At 40.1% G+C, this 23,264-nt stretch overlaps 1 protein-coding gene across 2 annotated transcripts in view; it reads right to left on the reverse strand.

The window, feature by feature from the left end:
- Positions 1-3,541: 3,541 nt before the first annotated feature.
- NFKBIZ (NFKB inhibitor zeta) overlaps positions 3,542-23,264 on the reverse strand; it is a 29,431-nt gene continuing 9,708 nt past the window's right edge. Inside the window, exons 1-12 of one of the 2 annotated variants that reach the window (XM_019711213.2) lie at positions 13,805-14,230; positions 11,554-11,696; positions 11,006-11,036; positions 10,783-10,883; positions 9,905-10,683; positions 9,127-9,232; positions 8,593-8,739; positions 8,338-8,401; positions 7,902-8,071; positions 6,888-6,998; positions 6,594-6,761; positions 3,542-4,871 (exon numbers count right to left, since the gene is read on the reverse strand). In XM_019711213.2, coding sequence (XP_019566772.2) covers positions 4,818-4,871; positions 6,594-6,761; positions 6,888-6,998; positions 7,902-8,071; positions 8,338-8,401; positions 8,593-8,739; positions 9,127-9,232; positions 9,905-10,683; positions 10,783-10,883; positions 11,006-11,036; positions 11,554-11,696; positions 13,805-14,093 — 2,163 coding nt within the window. In that variant the 5' untranslated portion in view covers positions 14,094-14,230 and the 3' untranslated portion in view covers positions 3,542-4,817. Of the gene's footprint in view, positions 4,872-6,593; positions 6,762-6,887; positions 6,999-7,901; positions 8,072-8,337; positions 8,402-8,592; positions 8,740-9,126; positions 9,233-9,904; positions 10,684-10,782; positions 10,884-11,005; positions 11,037-11,553; positions 11,697-13,804; positions 14,231-23,264 lie in introns of those variants that run through there. The other variant, XM_019711214.2, reaches the window with a different exon arrangement.

The following is a 23,264-nucleotide window of genomic DNA, read 5'->3' on the forward strand; positions in this document are numbered from 1 at the left end:
CATTATAATAATTTTTAAATTACAGCTCACTCATTATTTGATTGTTTCTACTAAAGTTTTTTCAACGCTAAATGAATCTCTTGGTCAATACCAAACATAGCTAATAAATAATACAGCTAATAAATGAAATGGAGATGATATATCATACATTAAATGAATAATTATGTATAAAAGATGTTCATAGAGTCTGAAGACAGACGACAGGATTGCTAAAAAGGAAGTATTCATCATAATCGCTTTGTAAGAGGAAAACTGATAGCAGAAAAGATTATGAAGCCAAACGGTGGGCCCCAAAAAGATATGCCCACATCCTAATCCTAAAAACCTGTGAACATTACCTCATTTGGAAAAAGGGTCTTTGGACACATAATTAAGAATCTGTAGATGAGGTCATGCTGGATTATCTGGGTGGGACTTAAATCCAATGACAAGCATCCTTATAAGAGACACACAGGCGAATCACAGGAGAAAAGGAGGCGGCCATGTAAAGATGGAGACAGAGACTGGAGTTATGCTCCACAAGCCCAGGAACACATGGAGCTGCCAGAAACTGAAGTGGGCAAGGAAGGACTCTCTCCTAGAGTCTTCAGATGAGCATGGTCCTGCCAACACCTTGATTTCAGCATTCTGGCCTCCAGAACTGTGAAAGAATAAATTTCTCTTGTTTTAAGCCACCAAATTTGTGGTAATTTGTTACACAGGAAACTAATACACCTGAGGATTAAAAACCAGAATAACCTTAGAAAAGGGGTTTCTGAAAGAAAAAAAGAAAACAACCCAATTAGGTGACTCCTGCTGTCTCCTTCAAAGCTAGGTTCCATAACACAGAATCCAACATGTCTGGCACATAGTAGGAATTCATCAGTTTGCTACATCATCCACATGGAAATTCCAGCAACCCTCCAAAGACTGCATTTCCTAATTAATTTAGACTAAAATTGTGCACTAGAATCATCTTCACATATCATGCCTGGAGCCCTGAAAACCCTGGAAATTCTGATTCAGGGTGGAGCCATGGCATTTGCACATTTAATAACTTTTATAAAAGATGCTAATATCCACCAAAGAATGAAACCTTCAACCTAGGGCATTCAGCAGCTGGGCACACTGGCTGCTCTCATTCCAAAACTCACTTGGGCTGACAGGCAAGTGAAACGGTGTGGGGGAGGGCACAGTGAGCGTGGGGTTGGAGGACAAAAATAAACCTAAGAAAACTAGACACACTTTGAGAACAATCTCCACCCTTATTCCTCCTGGAAATGTGCCATCCATGCTATTGTGTCTTGGTCTATACAGACTCCAAAGGTGGAGTAAGGGGACTGAGAAAATCAAGTGAAACCAGACTTAGTGAGTATATAGATAAAGGATAAAAGTGTTTTTGGATTAAATCATAAATTCCACGTTAAAACATTTATACATTGAAGTATATGCTGAGAAATATAAACGTAAAAGGAAGCCATAAAATTTAATTCTGTTTAGTAAGTATTTACTGAATGTGCTAGGTGCAGGGCCTCTGACCATGAATAAGATGGTCCCTCCCTCCACTCAAGGACAAATCCAGGGCACTAGCAATAAAAGCAAAAACCCAGCAGTCTGGTTATAATTAAACTAAACCCTTGTACACAGGCCTGTTCTCAGAGGGACCATTGAGAACTTAGCCAGCAGCTGAACTGATTTCTCTCTGAGGTCATGTTCAGTACAGAACTGATGTTATCAGAAATGGAAATCAGTAGTACCAACTTTAAGAAGTTGACGTTAAATGTTAGATGCGTTTGTGGAAATTCTCCACTCTTGATTAAGTAAAAATACAGAAAGCATATTAAATGTTACTGATTTGATTAACAAATAAAGCCTCCACTTCAGGGGCTTCCTTAGTGAAATACCAAACTACAGTACTAGTGTCACTCCTTTGCAAAAAGGGTCTGCCTGATTTTTTAAGAGTGCAACTGTGCCCAATTTCATTAATACATCATTGATGTCACTGTTAAATTATATGGCTCAGTTCAGAACTATGATGGTCATTAGTTCATTAGTGCTTAATATAACTCTGGCTCTGAACATTGGCCCCAGAACCAGTGACCACAACCAGGATGGGCATACATTCATTCATTCATTTAACCAGTATTTATGAGCTCCTACTATGTGCCAGGGGCTGTGCTAGGCACTGAGGTCGCAACCATGAATGCAGTCTTGGCTTCTGTGGTGCTCATTCTTTACAAAATGTTCCATCAAGTGCCATTCCATACCCCTGTGGCAGATACCACTCATCAATCACAGCACCTTTCTCAGCAGGATCTTTCTCAGCATGCTATACTCACGAGACTCTTACCAGTCAGAGGTAGAACAAAGGATGAAACTTGCTGGCCATCAGACGCTAAACAAACTACACTGAATCACCTGTGGTTCCCCACAAAATCTTATTGCCTTGATTCATGTCATCTTGTTTCTCTTTTACCTCCCTCTCCTTCCCCTCTATGAACATCCAAACTAACTCTTCTGAAGGTACAGCTCAAATGCTCTGCCTTGATGTTTTCCCCCATTCAGATATAAGTTCTTCTTCAGAATCTATTTCTTCCTTTTTTATGGTAGTAATAAAGTACATGCCATGTCTCCCACTTATGTGTCTAAAGGATAAGAAATACGGTTTTTACCTTTGAATGCCTCATATTGTCTATCATATAACTTTACAGATACAAAATCATGTTTGCTAAGCACTGGTTCAGTTAATTATGAGAGAACTTAGGTTAAGGGAGAACATCTGGGCTCACTTGGGGAAAAGCTCACTGTGTATCTATGTTCAATGGGGGCATAGCATCTCTACTGTTCTGGTTATCAGGTTACATCTGCAACACAAATTACTCATAAGATTGTATTTACATTAAAGATGAAAAATTATATTTGATGTACAGAAATGGAACTACAGTAGATTCTTAACCTGCTGGTGGCTATGACGCCCCTGATACTGTATACAGCATTTGTGTCTGTATGCATAGGTACCTTTTTCCAGGGAAAGGATTCACAAGATTCTCAAAAGAGCTTGTAAGAACTAAAATATGTAGTAATTGACTGATGCTGACAGAGATGTTAATATATTTGTTCTTACAGTAATATCAGAATGGTATGTTGGGAGAGGGAAGGATCCCATTTACTGCCGTTTCCAGGTTTACATCTCTCAGGATGATCCTGGTAATCTCCAAATTTTTTTCCTGTTTACTGCGCCCACAAAACAAAGTCTGATAAATAAAGTCATAAACAGAGACTTAGCTTTTTTAGCTAAGTCTTCTAAATGACATAATCTTCTAAATGACCAACAGTATCTATTAAACTTCCACGTTTTCTGAACCTAATAAGCCTCTATGAACTCGGCAAAGAGTTTTTTGATGTTATGTACCTTCAGGAAACATCTTTTCCAAGAAATTCAAATTAAATATATTAGCTAATGTAAAGGTATTTAGATTAGTAATGAATAGTACTTTTTTCAACCCAGGGAAATATAAACAAGGGAGTAGGAAAAGAAAATGCACATCCTTAAAACGAATAGTATTATTGAATTAATGTTTATTTAAAACCATGCATGAGTTTTTCCATGAGTGTGAATGAACTGGTTCATATCATAGCCATATTTACAGATACCAAATAACTATAACTAACTTTTGTCCACAAGACATACTGGATCAAACAATGTGATCAATTCAAAGGTTATCTTTTTTAAAAGAATTTAAGCTATGAAGATGATTAGTCAGCTGCTTGTGAGACTTCTTAAAAAAAAAGTTTTTAATGAATCAAATTTATTACAATGAATTAGTGCAATCAATTCCAAATATGTTCCAATATGGGGTATGCCAGAGGTAAGCAAAATAATATTAATACAATTAAGATTACAAAAAAAAAAAAAGGATTTTCTTCTGAATGGTAATATAGAACATCATAGTATATTATCATTATTTGACAATAGAAAACCAGTAAGACATGTTTCAATATTGACTTTTTGTTGTTTCTATAAAAGTATAACAAAATTCCCAAAAGAGCAAGTAAATTATAAATCCTATAAAGTGAGCAATAAAGAGGTGTTCTCTTTAAGAACATGCAATTTCCTACAAATAATCTGTCTCATCTCAATGCATGAGAAAAGCATATTTACAATTCAAGTAGAGCTCAGTCAGCCACCAAGGGAACAACTCTCCATCTGCTCTATCTACGGAGATGGCAGTTGGGTGATGACACAGCTCCCTTGAATGTGTACAATTTTCAAAAATATATGACAATTCACTTGTTCTTTTCTATTTTATTGATTTACACATGTCAAATGTGGCCATGTTAATGACCAAATATATACAAATATTTTAAAAGACAAAAATGATAATTCTATACAGTCTGAAAAATCAAATTTTAACCATGGTATCTTTTATCTAGTCCAATGACTAGAGACTGCAACACCAATAATAACAATCAGGTACTGCCATCAGGCCAAATGAAGCCTCAACACTACATCTAGATTTACTCTTTTCCTTCCGAATGCTTTCATTTTTCTTTTAGAAATGTTTACCAAAAGCTACTGTTAATTAAAGTCAATTTTATCATTCAGATTAAATTCAGATGTCTAGATCCCAGATACCTGGGTATGAAATACTAAAATCTGCCAAGAGAAATTAGATATTTTTTCTTTTTAATATAACCCACTATATAATAGTGAACTAAATAAGCTTGTTTCATAGAAACAACTGACATTTGCCAATACAGAGCAAATGGTCTATGTACATATACATTGGGACTGCCTAACTGACAGTGAGTGTTGCCCAGGCTCCAAGTCAATGGAGCTAATATGGTGGAGCTCTCTGCTGAATGGACTTCCCCTTCAGGATGCGTCGGATCTGGAATGGAAATGAATAGGATTTGTGAGGATTTTTTTAACGGTCAAAGTACCATATTTCCTTCAGAGTTTCATTCCTTTCTTACATACTCTATACCACTCCTGTCAATTTGTAAGTATAAGAAGAAATATGCAACATGTCAAGATTTTAAGGTGACTTTAAAAAAATACTACCGTGTTTCCCCGAAAATAAGACCAGGTCTTATATTAATTTTTGCTCCAAAAGACACATTAGGGCGTATGGCCAGGGGATGTCATCCTGAAAAAATCATGCTAGGGCTTATTTTCCAGTTAGGTCTTATTTTCGGGGAAACATGGTATAAGTCCTTTCAAAACTTACTACAGATCTCCTATAATAATGTTGAGTATAAGAGCACCTCTATTACTATTATCTAAAATGAAAATCTCCAACCACTTAAATAAGACCTATATTCCTTTTCCTAATCTTTACTCTTGCTATTTGTGAGAACATTGACTACAAGGCAATAACTATGGTATAGGACTATAGAAGTATCTCATCTATCTTGAAGTCACCCTCAACAAGAACCCAGAACACCTTATATACAAACAAATAGATCCTTAATACCCTTCAAGTCAAAAGAGCTATCTTGATATCTAAAAATTAAAGCATCTACACATAACTTTATGGATCACAGAAAAGCCCCTACGCTCATTCTGAGCCTAATGACTGATTTTATACTCCCATCTAATAAATTTTATTATCTCTCAGCCCATAGCAGATTAAAAGAAACAAACTAGAAACAAGAAAATTTGGGTAGGGGATGCAACTGATAGCTGCTAGAAGATACAATGACCATAGTCTGACAATAGAACAAAGGATAAGACCCTCTCCACACACACACAGATGCAGAAAGAAAGGAGTAATCTGAGAACATTGAGTGAGGAGTCAAACGGCTCTCCGTGAGAATGTCACTACATGACTGCACACCGCACACCTGAAGTAAAAGCAAACACTGGGCTTAGTGAGGACTGCTGTTTACTATGTCATGGTGGTTCTGTCTCTGGAACCTCTGTGAATCTCCACTTCCTCAGCTGAACCTTTATACTGCAAAGTTTTCCTATTATGAGGTATAATATACATGAAAACTTCACAAGTTATCAAGAGTGTCATTTTAAGTTAAAAAGAGCTCTACAAACATTGGTTCCTATAACATTATGGTCATGATAAGGGCTGTGAATCAAAGAAATGGCTAAACTGCAGTCCATATATTTTATTTTGTGATTATCAAAGTTATGTAATGTCCTAACCCATAGCCACAATCACCCTCATTTCCCCCAGGGAAAGATTTCCATCAAAAATATCTTAAATTCTTAAAAGTCAGTTCTCGTTAGCAAAAGTTCAGTCACGTGAAATTATTCAACCCCTACAGATAATATATCACCATCTGATGAGTAAAGCATAATTTTGTTTCAAGTATAAAACAGTTCTGGGTTCTAAATTGCATCAATAACCCTCTCGTCTCTTATTTAGTAACAGTTAGTACACAGGAGTAATTGTGACAGAGGATGTTTACTGAGCACTCACTAGCCAGGGAGTGTCCTGAATGCTCTGCAGACACTGACTCATTTAATACTGACAGACAAACACTGACAGAACCTGCTGTAAGACCACCAGCTGGCCTCCACCCTGCACAACCTCAGCTCCCTTTATGTTTCAGACCAAGTGCCTGAAAGTATTTCCTGTCCCTTCTATAACCCTCACCTGCTCTCCCACAGGGCCATCGGGAACCAAATGCACTGGCTGTTCGTTCTCCAAGTTCCGAGTACTTGGGTCAGCTCCCTTCCTCATCAACAGACGGACTGCATCCAGCTGTGTCACCCGATACTGCAGGCTGGCAGCAACATGCAAGGCAGTGTTTCCATTGTAAGCCTAAAGACAAAGAGATGAAATGACACCCGTCAGGAAGGGGGACTTGCATGAAAGTAGCTCAAAAGCTTGAAGAAAGCTTAAAGTCATTCTGACTCTTGTGCAGTTATCGAAGCTTTCTAAAAGTACCTTTGCATTCACAAAAGACAGGCAACTGGGCAGCTCCAAAAAGAGGCGAATGAGTTCCAGATTTGCTTCCTCAGCTGCCAAATGCAGGGCTGTGCGGCCACTTTTACGATCCTGGTCAAAGGGGAAGAAAAGCATGAACATCCAGACACCACGTTTAATATGCTTTTCCCCCAGTCTCTCAAATGTCTGACTCACTCTCGCGGACTCACTTTGAATGCACCCTTCTCCACAAAGCCTTCCTTAAGCACAGACTAGATAGAATCTCTTGTTCCTCTTAAATTCCCTATTTATTTTCCTATATGCCTCTTATCAGTCTACCATTGCATACAGCGTGGCCATAAAATGTAGAAACACAGACGATACTGTTTTATCATGTATTGTAATACAATACAATAAAACTTGTATTATTGTGTTTCCTCACCTGTGTTTCCAGACTGGTAGCCACCCTGCAGACTTACAATTAGTTACATCTCTCATCTTTATATGAGACAGTAAGCTGCCCAAGGACCCATAAGAAGCTTATGATTTAGGCATTTTTCCTCCCAGAGCCCCTAACGCACTGCTTTGTACACAGGTGATACTCATAAATAAACCTGAACTTTGAAGAGAATAGTTTCCAGATTAAAAAACAAACAAACAAATAAACAAAAAACCAGTTAACTCTAGATCCCACAGCAATGAAGCAACCCTTACAAAAAGCACTATCTTGATTATCAGTATATGAAAATGGTAGCCAAACTGATAGTATCAATTTCAAGCATTTTTCCCTCTCAAACAAAGATTATTTCTCAGCTAAATGATCTTTTGTACAATAATCCAAAGATTAAAAGCAAATCAAGAAAAGCAGATGAGATGACCTTTGAAAATTTAAGCTTCTTAACTATCCATACATTACTACTCACTCCATTAATTTAAAGAAAGGAGAAAAAAGATTTAATCTCTTCTTGGGAATAGGTGTTTTGCAGTAACCACTTTATGTCCCAATCCCAACTCCAAATTCTTCTGTGAATTTACCTTGGCTTCCACTGCTGCTCCCATTTGAATCAGACACTTAATGGTGTCAACCAGACTCTTGTTCTTCAGTAAAAGTTCCTGAACTTCAGGTGAGTGAGGCTGTTGGTTTCGCTGGAGCTCGTGCACCACAGCATTATGGGCCACAACCGCACAGTGTAGAGGAGTCAGGCCTAGAATATGTGTCATAAAGCACTGGTCAAGCATCCCACCAAGTCTTTCGGTTGTTCTGTCATTACAAACCGTGAGGATGGCCTCTCACATGCCCTACAGATGGGGTCCCCAGAAACCAGTGAGGAGATCTGAATAATCCGCCCACTGGGTCTTAGTGCTAACTGCACCTATAGAACGTGTTAGCTTGAATTACCTCCCCCCACCCAGTATGAAACTGAATAGGCCCCTCTCTATGAACGGCTTCTCACCCGTGTCACATGCTTACCGTCATAGTTAGTGGCTTCAAGATCCACAAACTGATTGCTCATTGCCGCACCTTTCTGAATTGCCTGCAAAATTTAAAAAGAGGTATCTGTTAGCATAAGACCAGCTTCACATATACTTATCTATTACTATTCCAAGAACTGACTAAGTCAACTCAAAAGCAATTACTGCAACAGACAACCCACAGCCAACCTCTAACACCTAAGCCCAACCGCTTTGGCTCTATGCTAATGGAAGCCTGGCTCCCTTCTCTTACCTGCAGCACTTGTGAGTGGCCCTTCTCAGCACAGACGTGCAGAGGGGTCCTCCCCCAGCAGTCGGTGGTGTTCACCTGGGCCCCAAGGTTCACCAGATCCTGCACAATGAGATGCTGATTGGCAGCCACTGCCACCTGAAAGGCACTCTGGACATTCAGGAAAAAAAACAAAAACGAAATGTTTTTAAAACATTTAACACTATCATAACAAGGAATACGAACCTAAACAAAGACTGAGGGGAAAACCCACATAGAAAAAAGTAAATACTATTAATTAGCAATAAGGTATTGGAAGACGAGGAAACTAAAATAAACTGAGGGTGCAGCTTTATTATACCCAGTTAGTCTTTGGTCCAAGAACTATGAAGTCAACGTTAATAACTTCAAGGCTGATGGTGGCAAAGAATCAACATCTCCAAGTTAATATTAACTAAACTCGCTTAGTCTTGAGCCCTGGAACTATCCACACATAAATACGAGACGGCTGTCATTCTCTTCACCATCTTTGCCATTTCAGTGGGTCAAGGGCCTCACCTGCCCATTATGCTCTTTAATATCCAGCATGTGAAGCGCATTCATCTTCCTTGCAAGGACATAGGAAAGTGCCCTTCTCCCTTGGGCAACAGCAATATGGAGGAACCTGAGAAACAAGGAAGGGAAAAGATGTGAATTACTTCTCTTTCACTAAGTTCATCTTTAAAAAAAAAAAAAAAATTCTTCGTTTAGCACCTTCCTTGGTATGGTGGTACACTCATGGATTACAGAGATAATCCATCCGAGTCGCCACAGGATGAGCCAGGCTGCCAGAAATAAGAATGCCAAGCACCACACTGATCACTTTAAACCTATTAATTTTAATATTTGCGAAAACCTTAGAGGGAGGTATTATTGTTTTACACATCAAGAAACTGAGACACAGAGAAGTTAAATAACTTGCCCAAGGTCACAACAATGTCAGGACAGGTAAGTATTCAATCTACAAATCAACTCACAGCTGACAATGACCAACAAAACATGATCTGGTTTTTTTTTCCTACAGATACAGTCTATGCTGGTCTTTCAAAACCAATTACTCAAAGAAGACACAGTTTTATTAATTTAGAGCAGGTGATTTATTCAGCCAGAAAAAAGAAGGAAAATTCTTTCTTAAAATAGTAGCTATCACTGAACAGCAGTTTATACCTACACTAGTCATCTCAGTAGCCAAGCACTCACTAAGGTCTAACTGGTATACCCAAGAGGGACTCTGTGCCCACTACATGCAACAGGTATGCTTTACCAAATAAGGTTCATGAAATAAAGGGAGACTCACGTGTCACCATCTGCATCCTTTGAAAGGAACTGGTCCTGGCAGATATTTGCCAACTTGCTTTCCTCCTGCTCTACTTGCCACTGAAAAAATGACTTCCCTAACTGTGTGGTGTTCATTGGACTTCCGACGATGTTCTGGAATGGCAGTGAGGTGCTTAAAGGGACAGAGCCTGCCTCGTGCCCTAGCATGGCCTCACTGGCACTATGTGGCATCACGCTGAAGTTTTGCAGGTGGGCATCATTTTGTTGCTGAACACTGGGGGAAGTCTGAACGGGAGCAGCAACATTCTCACATTCCCCATGACTACTTAGAAGGGACGCAAAACTTTGATTTGGGCAGAACTGTGGTTCTTGACTATCAAAGAGGTTTGGTTCATAGTTGGGGGACTGGGAAGTTCTGGAATAAGGGTTGTATTCCAGAGTTGGGTTGTGGGTGTAGTGCTGCGGCTGCTGCTGCTGCATGTTCTGGTTCTGAGGATACTGGTACATGGAAGCCTGATCCATCATGTGTGGGTTGCTGCTGACTTGGAATGGCTGGTATTTCTGAGGTGGAGAGAAGACCTGGCCTCCATGGAAGTCCTGACACTGCTCTCGGGGAGAGCTCTGAGGGACCACCACGGGGCTCATCCAGCTAACTTGGACAGTATTCAGGGAAACCGGGTTGCATTCATTCTTGATGTTGATAATGTTCTGAAGCAGATCGGCACTGCTGTCCTGTTTGGATTCATTGTGGTGAACATCTTCCATGCTCTCCGCAGGCGTTGGTGTTTGAGGTGGTGTCTGAAAAGGAAAAAAAGTGAGGAGTTGCACACTCCCTTCCAAAATTATTCCAGGAATGATTTCCGAAGGGTATTCAGAGGAAAATAGTGAGACACTTACCAAAAACTGGGTATGTAAGGAAGCTGGCCTTTTGCAAGCTGATCCATCAGACGACTCAGGTCCTTTCCTCTTCCCACTATATGATACTGCGTTCATCAATTCTATACCCAAGATAGGAATAGGGAATCTGTAATCATTTTATTTTACAAATTTTACCCATAACCGTGCCACAGTGTTTTACTCTAAAAGCCCCCATAATATCATGAATAGAAGTAACTCTTACCTGTGAACTGCTCTCTGTTCACACCTTGTGTCTATAAGGAAAAAAATGTTTCCAATTTAGTATAATATTAAATAGGTTCCTGCTTAATATACCTCATTAAACAGACTTATCTCTACCACTCTTTACAACCCACCATAAACCTTTGATGTATTCTAGCAATATTTATTTTCAACTTTAATTTTTATTCAACCTTGCAACTTCCTCATTTTCACTTTCACCTTAGTTCAATTCAGGTCAAGATGAAATTAATAAAGCCATCTGAGTTTTCCCTTTCTGATCAAAACGTTCCATTTCAACTGAACCCCATTTGTTTCCTTGCCCCCAATTTGCCTTCATTTATTCATTCATTAAATTTCTCTTGTGCACCTACCAAGTACCTAGCACGGGGCCAAGTGATAGGAACACGGCAGTCAGCAAGACACATATACTCTCTGTCCTCTGGACTTTGTGGTCTACAAAAGACTTCCTGGACCTCGGTCAGCAGAGAATAATAACCCGGACAGACTAATCTCCCTGCCATCCGACCCAAAATGAAAAACAGATGCCACCTTAAAATCATCCACGGGTTGACCAGAAGAAGACTTCTGTTTATGACTTCGGATGTGCAGTAAGAGTTCTTTCACCGAGTTCTTCACACGAACACCTTGAAAGGGTCCTCTTTGCTGCCTTCCAACCCCCATATGGGGCTCAACTGTTCAAAAGAAAACAACGTATTCCAATTAATATATCTCATAGACACCAATCTTAATAACCTCAACAGCATAGCCGTCTAATGTATAAAGTCCCTAAATCACCAGCTTGAAAGCCTTTCCAACTCACTCTGGTCAATGATTTACTTGTCAGTCCCCAGCCCTACTTAAGATTCCACATTGCCTGGTACCTTTCTCCACCAGGCACCCTAAATAATTAAAGCTCATAAAAATGTGCTTTAGGGGGTCCCCAGAGCCAGTAGGTAAACCCTAATTAAGTCTCTCTCTCTCTCTCAGGCCTATCTACCCATGAATCAGGATCCCAGATTTTGCACTTTGACTCTCATAAATCTGTAGCTAGTCTTGACTTTTGAAAAACTTTGGGAGATCAATGGATAAATGATGAATTTTTAGCTTTTCAAACCAAAGGTTTTGTGTCCACATAGAAATTTAAAAGTCTATTAATCCACTCACCTAAGAAAGCCCAAAACAAACTTGCTCCAAAGATCTCCATGTACCAAATCCTAACAAGTAACAATGTTTTAGATTTCTTATTTATTGCACTCAGATCAGCTATGCCAAGAAAGCGGGTTAAATTCACAGAGGTTAAACACACTTCCACACACGCACACAGGATTTCCCCTCACTGACTGTTTTGGGGATTGCTCAAAGAGGCCTTCTAAGTAAAAAGGAAATATGTAATCCCATTTCATATTTCAACTTTAAAATACACTTTAAAATGTAGTCTGTTATAAGTACAGCATTCCACTTCTGACCACTACTATGTCACAACCTCTTGGGATGAACTGAACAAAAAATAAAAATGCAAAAAGTCAGGAAATGAATAATTCTGCCACTCCATTGGGAGTGGAAAAAAGAAAGACGACAAGAACAGTGCATAATTTGAACATGTATATCATTATGAGAGAAATGACTCAACAATGAGGCAAATTAAACGACAAGTTGGTTTTATGTTTAAGTTAGGGATCTCTTGCCAGAACCTAACACAACATTTGTCTGGAATGACAGCAGTTAATGAATGATTCAACGTCACAAGGAGAAAAATTCAGTTTCAGAAATCCCCTATGGCTGTGTAGTAAACCAAGAAAATAGCAAACTAGTTTCAGCCAGATAAAGGCCAAAGGTAGGAGAAAAGGATCTAAATACACACACACACACACACACACACACACACACACACACTTTTTGCATTTGCTCCCTTGACATACAGGGAGTACCTTATACAGCCAAGTGGCTTAAATCACTTCTTTAGAAAATGGAAAATCACTTTCTATAATAAAAGACAACCAAAACAGCAGGGGGTACCAATGGGGAATACCTGAAAGAGAAATTCTTCAACTCGCGCTAATTACAGATTCTCCAACATTTGACGTTATCTAGACGTTCTTCAGTCTACCCACAGTGGCATCCTGTTTTCCCCCAAATTATGCAACTCGGTTCATTAAGAAAAGAAACTAACCAATTCGCAACCGAAGAAAGGAAACATTATGTTTGTTTGCTAGATAAGCTTAACCATTCTTAAGCACACAGAAGAACTTCTGGGCAGACCCGAAACTCGCAAGCAGCAGAAAGTAAAGGCATAAACTGAGTTCGTTTTCAGTCCAGCTGCACCTTACATCTCAATAATATCGATTTCCTTTCTTTAACATAAAATCCTTTTACTTAAAATTTCCACAAGTACTTAGGAAGAAATAAGTCACGCCCTTACACACAGTACTCAAACCCTTTCACTAAAAAAGCCACAAGAAAAAAATTACACCTACATCAGATCCAACACCTCGCCATAGCATGTGAATTATTAGCTTAATAAAGCTGCTTTTTAATAAAGACGAGAGAAAATCTAACATGGTTCATTCCCCCCACAGAAGTCAGGGCTCTGCTCCGAGACCGGCTGGATTTCACAGACGGTCAAAGGGCATCGAGTTATGTCAAATGCCCAGCACAGGGCAAGGCCTCCTAGTAGTCGCCTAATAAATGATGGCTAGTGTGATTATGTACGGCCGCTGGGGAAGGCGCAGAAGCCACCTAACACCCGGCCGGGGTATTCGCACCAGGGCGCCGGACCCCCCTTCCCGGCCGCGGTGGGTACCTTGCAGCCGCTCCGCGCCAGCGCCGCCTCTCGGCCGGGACTCCACCGCCCCGCAGGACGACACGGACGAGGCGGAGGAGAAGTCGGAGGAGTCGGAGCCGGGCGAGCCGGGCGCCGACGGCCCCGACGCCGAGCAGCTGGCGTCGCAGGCGCCCGGGGCCGCGGCGGGCGGGGACGCGCCGTAGAAGTAGGCCAGGTTGAGCGGGCTGGTCATGAGGCCGCAGTCGCCGGCCGCGTCCCGCAGCCCCTCTCCGCCGCGGCCGTCGTCCAGCAGCTTGTCCACGATCATGCTCCCGGGCGCGACGCTCGGGGACCCCCCAGACACCTGCGCCACCGGCTCGTTGCGCGCGGCTGCCCCCCGGCTGTAGCTGTGGCTGCCGCGGGCTCGGATGCCAATCGAAGGGATGACGGCGCGGGCACGGGCGCGGCTCTATTTAACCGGCCATAGGGGCCAAAGGCGGGGAGAAGGGACCGCCTCCTCGCCGGCCTCCCCCGCGCCCGGCCGGGCCATTGGCTGCATCGGGGCCACCTCCCGGGCCCTCCTCCGGATGCGTTCCGTTTCCAGTAAAATGTACAGGATGAGGCAATGTGCCCTCCGCCCTCGCCCCGCCCGCCCGGCTCCGCCTACACCAACCGGTTGTTTTCTTGCTTTTCACCTGGAAACCCCGGCCGAACGCGGCCTCCCCCCTCCCGGACCCTGACCCCCGCCCTCCACCTCGGCCGCCCTCCCGCCCGCCCGCCTGGAGAGACGCCCGGCCGGCCCTGCCCTCGGCGCGCTCCCCGCGGGGCACAGGAGCACGGGGAGTGGGTGCGCGGCTGGGCTCTTGGGCTGTAGAGGGAGGCGGGGAGGCAGCGGGGGAACAGGTCGGCCTGGTTCCCGGGGAGTAGGAAGTCCTCCGCCTGCCCTGGCGTGGGGAGCTTTTCACCAGCCCGACTTTGGCGTCTCTGGAAGATTCTTAAGGCCCATCTCCTCCAACGCCTCAAAGCAACTTCTCTCTTAACTTAGTAAACGTTTGCCAACGTTCCTTTTTACAGTGTCCTAAACTGAATATAATTTGAAGTCATTTTTCTGTCTTCAGATAATTGGGGTAACAACTAAATTTGGGGGTCGGGGAGCGCAGCCCAGGAATAAAAAAGCAGTGCCCTACACCCTTGTAGTCTTCAATACTGGAACAAAGCCATCTTAGCAAAATGATAAATACATACATGTATGTGTCTGTATGTATGTAATTTCTTTATTCTGCATAAGTTTACTTTGTTTGAGAAACGCGGAATTTTGCTCTTTAGTATCTTAAATACTTTCTAAAATGGATTTACACAATTTTTTATTGAAGGCTTATTACTAGCTAAAACCATGGCTAGGCGTTGACAGGAGAAAAAGATGAATGATTATGTCGGTCCTTTCAAATACATTATAATCTTGTAGGAATGATAAGGTAAGTACAATCATGCTATACTAAAAGAAACAGACTATGATTAAATATCATGAGGGATACAAAGTTCAGGGAAGGTCCTAAAAAGAGACAAGTCTGGTCGAAGAACAGAAGAGGTCACCAGGAAAATCTTTTTGAAAGAGGTGGCATTTGAGATAGGCACTACAGGAGGGGTGGGATTTCAGCCCACAGCATTTACAGCATGAGCAAAGAACTATGAAGAAGTCAGATAAACGCATACAGTACCTTTTAGGATAGTCAAAGGGAAAATGGTAACACTAAATGCAAAAGGTAACTTGGTGCCTTTGGGTGGAGCACCTCCAGTGGCAGGCTGCGACACTGAGTCTTTATTTAATAAACACTGAACATGAAAGACTGGGGCAGACAAAATGAATCTGGGAGCAGCATAGAGAGGGTGACACTGAGGGGCCCAGAGGCCATGAGAAGCCACTGCAATACCAAGGAGAGAACTGACATGATCCTGGGACAGAGGGATTGGGCAAGAGAAAAGTAAATGCAAAGAAAGAAGGGCTAGGGCAGCATTGCTAGGACTGAATCCACAGGTCTGGCCCAGTTGGAGGTGGGGAGCAATATCGGGATCCCCAATCAGGCTCTGCTTTGCAGCTGGATGACAAATGAACAGGCTTGCCAGCTTCAGATCACAGGGAACTTAGCAGACACAGAATGCTAGGGCTCCATAAGGGAAGAAGGGAAAGAGGGAGGGAGACAATGAGCTTGAGTTGGTATTCGATATTAACAGGTGGTAAAAGACACTGGTGGGGGGTTCCAAAGTAAATATTTCCTTGTATTGCCTCCAAAACTTCTTGCTGCCTATCTCTCCCAATTTTTGGATTTTGGTAACTTGTTTAAAAAATAAAAAGGAAACAACTCCCTTAAGGTAGCTGCAGAAAATAAAAAGCTCCAGTAATCACAATTCATCAAAAACCAAAATCACTTAAAAGATGCTGCAAGGGAGATGTTGGGCTTTCTCAATACAATCTATTTGGATTTTTTTCCTTCCCACTAACATATTTTAGGTATAATAAAAGCCTTAAATGGCCACTCAAAAATTCATGGACAAAATTCATGGCAATCTTTTTTTTTACAAAAATAATTTTCCCCCTAAAATTATTTCCTGTTTCACTTGGTATATGAACATACAAACCTCAACATCATGGCCTCTGAACAACTTAATGCAGATAAATATGGTCAGTGAAAGACTAATGTCTCAAACTAAACATTCAAAGTTTTCTATGATATGCTAAAGCAATTGTATTGTTTGAGAAGACCACAACCCCCAATGCCAAGAAGCCCTCCCGGACACGGTCAAGAATGATTGTTAATATCAAAGGAAAAATTTTAAATACGCTGCTTCATTTAAATGTTGTAATATAAACTCAGTTTGGTCTATTTGGTTGAATGATTCAACACTGCTATTGTTCTAATCAAATATGGTTGAAGATTCGCTCTGTGGGAGACAGCCACCATGTTATGAGGACACTGGAAACGTCCGCTGAGGCCAGTAGCCAGCACCAACTGGCCAGCCATGTGAGGGAGCCATTTTGAAAGGAGATTCTCCAGCTCCATGTCAGGCCTGCAGATGATGGTAGCACTGACCAACATCTTGACTTAGTCTCCTGAGCAGCCTTGAACTAGAACCACTCCCCAAACCACTCCCAGATTCCTAACCACAGAAATTATGTTTAAGAAATGAGGCCTTGAGAATTTACCTAAGGTCACGCTGTTCATCATAGGTGGAGAAGAGAATAAAATCCTCATTTGTCTGACTCTGGAGCCTGATCTTTTGATTTAAAAAGAGAGATTAGGAGGCTCATTTTCCTCAAGGCTCAGATGCACTGTCTACATCTAACAATACAGAAAAAGGGTGAAAATGACATAGCAGAGGTCCCTGACGCATGGAAGTGCAAAATCTATTCCAAAGCAACTGGAGAAAAACTGTAAATAAGAAATAAAAATATGACGGTGCCATCTTTCTTTTGGCTTTATAGACATTAATCATTTATTTTACTGTGTCTTATACAATGGAGCATTGCTGAATTAATTGTAGTTATCGTGCCAGTTAATTAAAAGGTACTGAATTTCTAAATGTAGATATCATGACCTTTTGAAAAGCCAAAAGTCATTTGGTGCAGTTTTTTAAACTTGAAATGAGAAAGTCAGTGAAGTATGTCACAAGGTAAGTCACGGTACTGCATTGGCTGAAGAAGTGAACAAACATCACAGGTGAGCAACCAATAAAACCTGGTAGATTTTATTTTGCTGAATGCTTTCTAGATGAAAAGTCAATAAAAGAAATCATGGCGCTTCCACTTTCCAATGATACAGTAAGTCATCAAGTTAAAGATTTAACTGCAAACATGAAAACCAATCTTGCCGATGGATCTGCATTTTTGACTTAGAGATGGACAGAACCACAGACTGTCTATACTTGATATTTTGGTTGTGTTCATCAGGTATCAGCACCAGCTAATCACTGAAGATCTTTAATATGAATGTCTCACAACAAACATAAGAGGTGTTGAAACTTTCCAAGTGTACAGTAATTTTTTTTAATATCAGCATTTACCCTAGAACAATCGTGTTGACATTTGCACCGATTGTACAAAAGCAGTAGGTGAAACCTCTGGTGCCTTACAACAAATCAAGGCAGTGACAACAAAATGAACTAAGAGTCATTTAATTCTTCTTCACCACCCAGTGGCAGGAAAAGAAAAAAGGGGGAAAAGAAGCCAGTTTCACTTTAGAAAATCCTAGAGGAAACAGTAACAATCATTAATTTTATTAAATCTTGACGCTTGAAATATACATATTTTTAACATTCTATGATGACTGTCTGAAAAAGCACTTGGTCTCTTAGGTTGAACGATAGATATGACATTGCCACTTGTTCTAATCAAATAATGTTTGAATCATGAGCTGAATAACTCACTGTTTTTCATAGAACACCAATTTTACCTGCCTGACAAAATGTGGTTATTCAGACTTGGGTATTTGTTAGACATATTTTTTAAATGAACAAAGTAAGGCCTCGCAAGGAACAACTGTCATTAGTATGTGTTGCTAATGATAAAATTCTAGTCTTCAAATAAGAATCAGAATTTGGGAAACTTCTGTCTGACACCCTGAGCTTGATAGCTTCCCAATATTTACAGACATTTTTTATGAGGTCAGTGATGATGTGTTGACAAATGTGATTTTTTAAATACTATATAATGAAATGTGGCAACATTTGGAAAATGTACATAACTCAATTAACTAATATTTTTCAAATGAACCACACAAGACATTATATAATTGCACATTCCATTCAAGGTGGAAGAGAAACCAATGGATATTAATGGTATCAGAGTTCAAAAAGTTCACTGATGATGGTTTCAGATTCCATTTGTCCTTTAAGGAGCTACCACTTATTTTTGGCATAATATTAGAGAAGAATATCCACAATTACCTGAAAAGACTATTAAAACATTTCTTCCTTTTCCAGCTCTATGTCTGTATAACGACAAATTTTCCTCATATACTTCTACCAAAACAACATATTGCAACAAATTAAATGCAGAAAGAGGTATGAGAATGTGTCTTCCATTAAGCTAAACATTAAGAAATTTGCAAAAATGTAAAACAATACTGTTCTTCTGAATATGTTTTCTAATTTAAAAAATAGTTTTTAAAATGAACTAGTAAAGACTTTTCAAATTTTTATTGATAGAATGTAGACAATATCATATCATTCAAACAAATAGTTCCAGATTCAACTAATAATTGTTGAACACCTGGTTCTGAAACCTTCCTCCCCTCTCCATCTCAATTTAAACTATCCAAGACAGGCCTTCTCTCACAAGAGCCAAGTGATCGCCCATCCAGTCTTGCCCACTTAAAAACACCCTCCATATGCCATATCCACAACCAAGTCTAAGAATTCTTCTACTCTAAGGATCCTTCAATGGCTCCCTATCATCTTTAGCATCTAGTCCACTCTTCTTAGAATGGCAGGTGTCCATGCCCTGCTTTCCACACAAGCCTAATCTCCCTCATTACCTACAGTAATACCAAGCTGCAAAGATTTTTGCACAGCTCTGGGCCTTCATTTCTGCTGCTGCCTCTGCACAGAATGCTTTCTGCTTCCTCACCTGGCCCACTCATGCTCAACTCTCCCCCAAGACTTCAATTAACACCCAATACCCCTGAAGCCTTCCCTGAACCTCTCTCCTCACCACCCTCACTCTCACTCCCAGTTTGGCTTAAGGCCCCTCTTCTGTGTCTCCAACCAGACTTCCATCATGGCTCTTAAATTGTGTTGAAATTATCTATTGATGAGTCTCTCTCTACTGCACTGTAATCTCCCAGGACATGTATCCCTTGTATAATAAGTAGCCAACTACTTGTTACTTAGTACATATTTAATTGAATAATGGAAACAAATGTAAATGCTTCCAAAATTATTCTATGTGTAATACCGCACAGACATCAAAATAGACCCTTTGGCCCCCTGAATTAGAATCTCTTCATTCTCAGCACCTGGGTTACTACACAACTATTTTCATGTATCTTGTAAATATAAAAATCCAGCCATCTTTTGCCCAGGATTCTTTGGTTCATATCAACTTTGTAAATAATGTAAAATATTTTCAGGAGCTTTCAAAACAGATAATCATGCTATGCAATATATTGATTTGTTAGATGCTTTCCCTAAAAATAATAATGTTCTCTCCATAGCAATGTAAAACATTTTTTTAACTCTCAAGAAACATTTAAACTTCTGAGTGTTCTAACTTTTTTAAATGCAGAGGAACAAATTAGACCATACAGTTTCAAATTCATTTATTCTTCAATATGGCAGTACCTTCTAAATGGCAGGTACTTTTCTCAGCACTGGGACTGAGCAGTGCATTGGGCAAACAAAATCCGTCTTTGTGGAGCTTATATCCGAAGGGACAAACATTCTGGTTATATGCTCAGGTACTATTACTGTTACTGAGATACATATACTCAGCACTATTAGGACTCATATACTTCCCAAGAACACCTACAGTATCTGACGTTCAGGCCATGGCACAGACAGCTGTAGTTAGTAAGATCCATAAACTGCTTCCTTACAAACGGCATACAGATTATTTTGTATGTTTTAGCCTGGAAAAACCAAAAAGTTGCTTTGGAAAATAATCTTCTAGGTCCTGTTTGCAGCAAATGATTAACATCAAAGCCCAGTCTACCCTTCTACTACTATTGAGGAAATTTCTCAAAGCAGGTAAATAAGTATCCCTATCTAGTAACCTAATCATCATACAGAGGAATTAACAAAAGGTGACCTCATCTTGGAACACTTTCCTCAGTGCTGACAGAAGGAACCTGAAACATTTCTAAGTACAGCATGTTCAGTATGTACAACCTTGCATACTATGGACTGGTTGTATCAAGGCAAAATTAAAGCTGGAGTGTCCCAGGAGACAGTTCACTGAAGCTTTCTCTTGCTGAAAGTATCTATAAAGAAGTGCCATGTACCACTTTGTCCCACAAATATTTTCTGCGCACCTACGGTGTGCCGGGTGAGTCATCCACTATGTAAAGTAACCCCACTGCTGTCCAGTAGGCACACAGGCCTGTCCTCTGATGGGTGGGCCGAAGAGGCTCCTTGTACAAGGCCAGGTCACACAGTTAAACATCCTGATTTATTAGATGCCCTGTGAACAGAGGCTGAATCACACCAGTGCTACAGTACCCTGACCAGACATACTTTCCAGTCCAGCAACAGAAATCCAAGTCTGTAGACTGGAAAACAAAACATTTGTCTTCCCCTTTAACAATTAATTTATAAAGAAATAAAAGTTTTCCCATTGGATGTTAGAAAATACTCACATACTAAAATGTGTATGTGATTCATGCAAAATCAGATGACACAATGGAGTAATGTTCGGTGTTAGTCTGAAGGGCTATGTGTTGTACTACATCCTTAAATAAATAATAATCAAAACTCACCCAAAACATCCACATGAAACTGGTGCACTTCCTTAAAATTCACCCTTAAATTGTTTTAGCTCATGAGGATGTTTCCTGGTTTCTACATGATGATGAACTTTACCCATAAAAGACACACAGAAACAGAAGTGATGTAGGTGAGCTTTGTCCAAAAGGGCAGAGCATTACAAGTTCTGTGGTTGCTTCTGCTCTCTCTGCCTTGTTGACAATTCAAAGATTTCATTTCCATAGATGTGAATGAAACCACCATCGTGAATACTGAATGTGGGAATATTGTCCCCTCTTGTCTCCTTAAAGGATACTAAAATCTGAACTGCCTTAAAAAGAATGAAGGGGGAAAAAAGTACCTTCTCCTCTCAGGTGCCCTTTTCCTCCCTTTTCCCCCTCTCCATTCTCTTTTTTCTCTTTCCCACACAAATACACAAATTCCAGATAGTAAAACGTAGTCCAAAATTATTCTTACCTATATATCCCTCTATAAAAACCTTCCATCCTCGGGGAAGTTAGCTCAGCCTTCAGGAAGAAAACTGATAAACTGATTCACATTGTAATGTAAATAAATAACTTTGTTCCCTTTCAAGGGAATATTTACTTTGGGGGGGGTGGGGTGGGAGGGGATATTTACTTTTTAAGGAGGCAAATAATCTGAAGGCAATTAATTAAGCCCACAGGACTAAATGTTTCATAGTTGAATTTGGGGATCTGAACTAACTAAACAAAGATTTTTGACAGAAGGACCCTCCATTCTGCCTTTGTATCAGACACTGGCCTATGTGCACCTGCAAAGGCAGGAGGCTAAGAGATTTCCAAGCGCTGTTCTACTTTCGTTTAGGTAATGATTTAAACCTCTTTTCCCAGAAGGTTCAATTTGAAAGGTGGGTTGATTTCAACTTAACGTCTATTTAATATAGAAATAAATGCTCAGCACATCATCTCTTATTAAACATGTTGGTTGGGCTAATTTCTACGTTGACTTATCTGTTTTCAAAACTTTCATATTCATGATCTCCTTTTCCCTTCCCATTTTAACATTGATAACACATTTTGTCAAATTAGATAAGGGATGATAATATAATGTCATGCCTGATATGAAGTCATGAATGCCTGATAGGATGCATTTGATCAAAAAGAATTTGCTTCTAAAACTTTTAATTCAGAATTTTAAACTTGGGGTTTAGGGGCTTCGGGAATTTTTTTGGGGGGTTAGTTTTTTGACATAGTCTACAGGGATTTATTTTGAATTTCTATAAACAAGGACAGTAGCATGCGCCAGATAAAAAGACTAACTATAATTTAAGAGCTGAGAAGGAGAAATTAGCCTTGATCATGTGGAGAACAGACATCATTACCCAAAAATAATAAAATAGTATAGACCCACAATAATACTTTGATATATATACTGATAAGGTTAAGAACTACTACTATTGAATGTACACTATGTACTGAATACTACATTAGGTACTTTATATATACTTTACCTCTAACAGAATTAATGCCTGGGAGAATGGTCAAAGATTAAGGTGAAATACACAGTTATGAAGTTTCGCCAACTATAACCCACATTAGCAGACAAAATATAATAAATATGTATAGCTATGAAAAGAATTTTGTAATTGAAAGGATAATTTAATATTGGAATTAACTGAGGAAATCTGAACGCCCATTTACTAAAATACTATGCAAAATTCATACAACATTAATAACACGTATACATTCAAATAATCACCTCACCTCCTCCAAAATTGCTTTTGCTTATATTTGCTAACTATTTTAGGCCAAGTGTTGGCAATGACAGCCTGCAGGCCAAATCTGTCCTACTGTACAGGCTGTCACCTAAGAACAGTTTTTACATTTTTAAATAGTTACATTTTAAATGGTTATATAAGTGCCTATATAATATCCCCCATCTTCTCTTAGTCCACAAAACCGAAAAGGTCTACTATTTGGCCCATTACAGAAAGTTTGCCATCCTCTGCTTTAAGCAAAAGTGCTTAGAGTACTGTGGTATCATGGCTTTTGATACTCATCTC

The sequence above is a fragment of the Rhinolophus sinicus genome, linkage group LG01 (genome assembly GCF_036562045.2).
Source record: "Rhinolophus sinicus isolate RSC01 linkage group LG01, ASM3656204v1, whole genome shotgun sequence".
Lineage (NCBI taxonomy): Eukaryota > Metazoa > Chordata > Mammalia > Chiroptera > Rhinolophidae > Rhinolophus > Rhinolophus sinicus.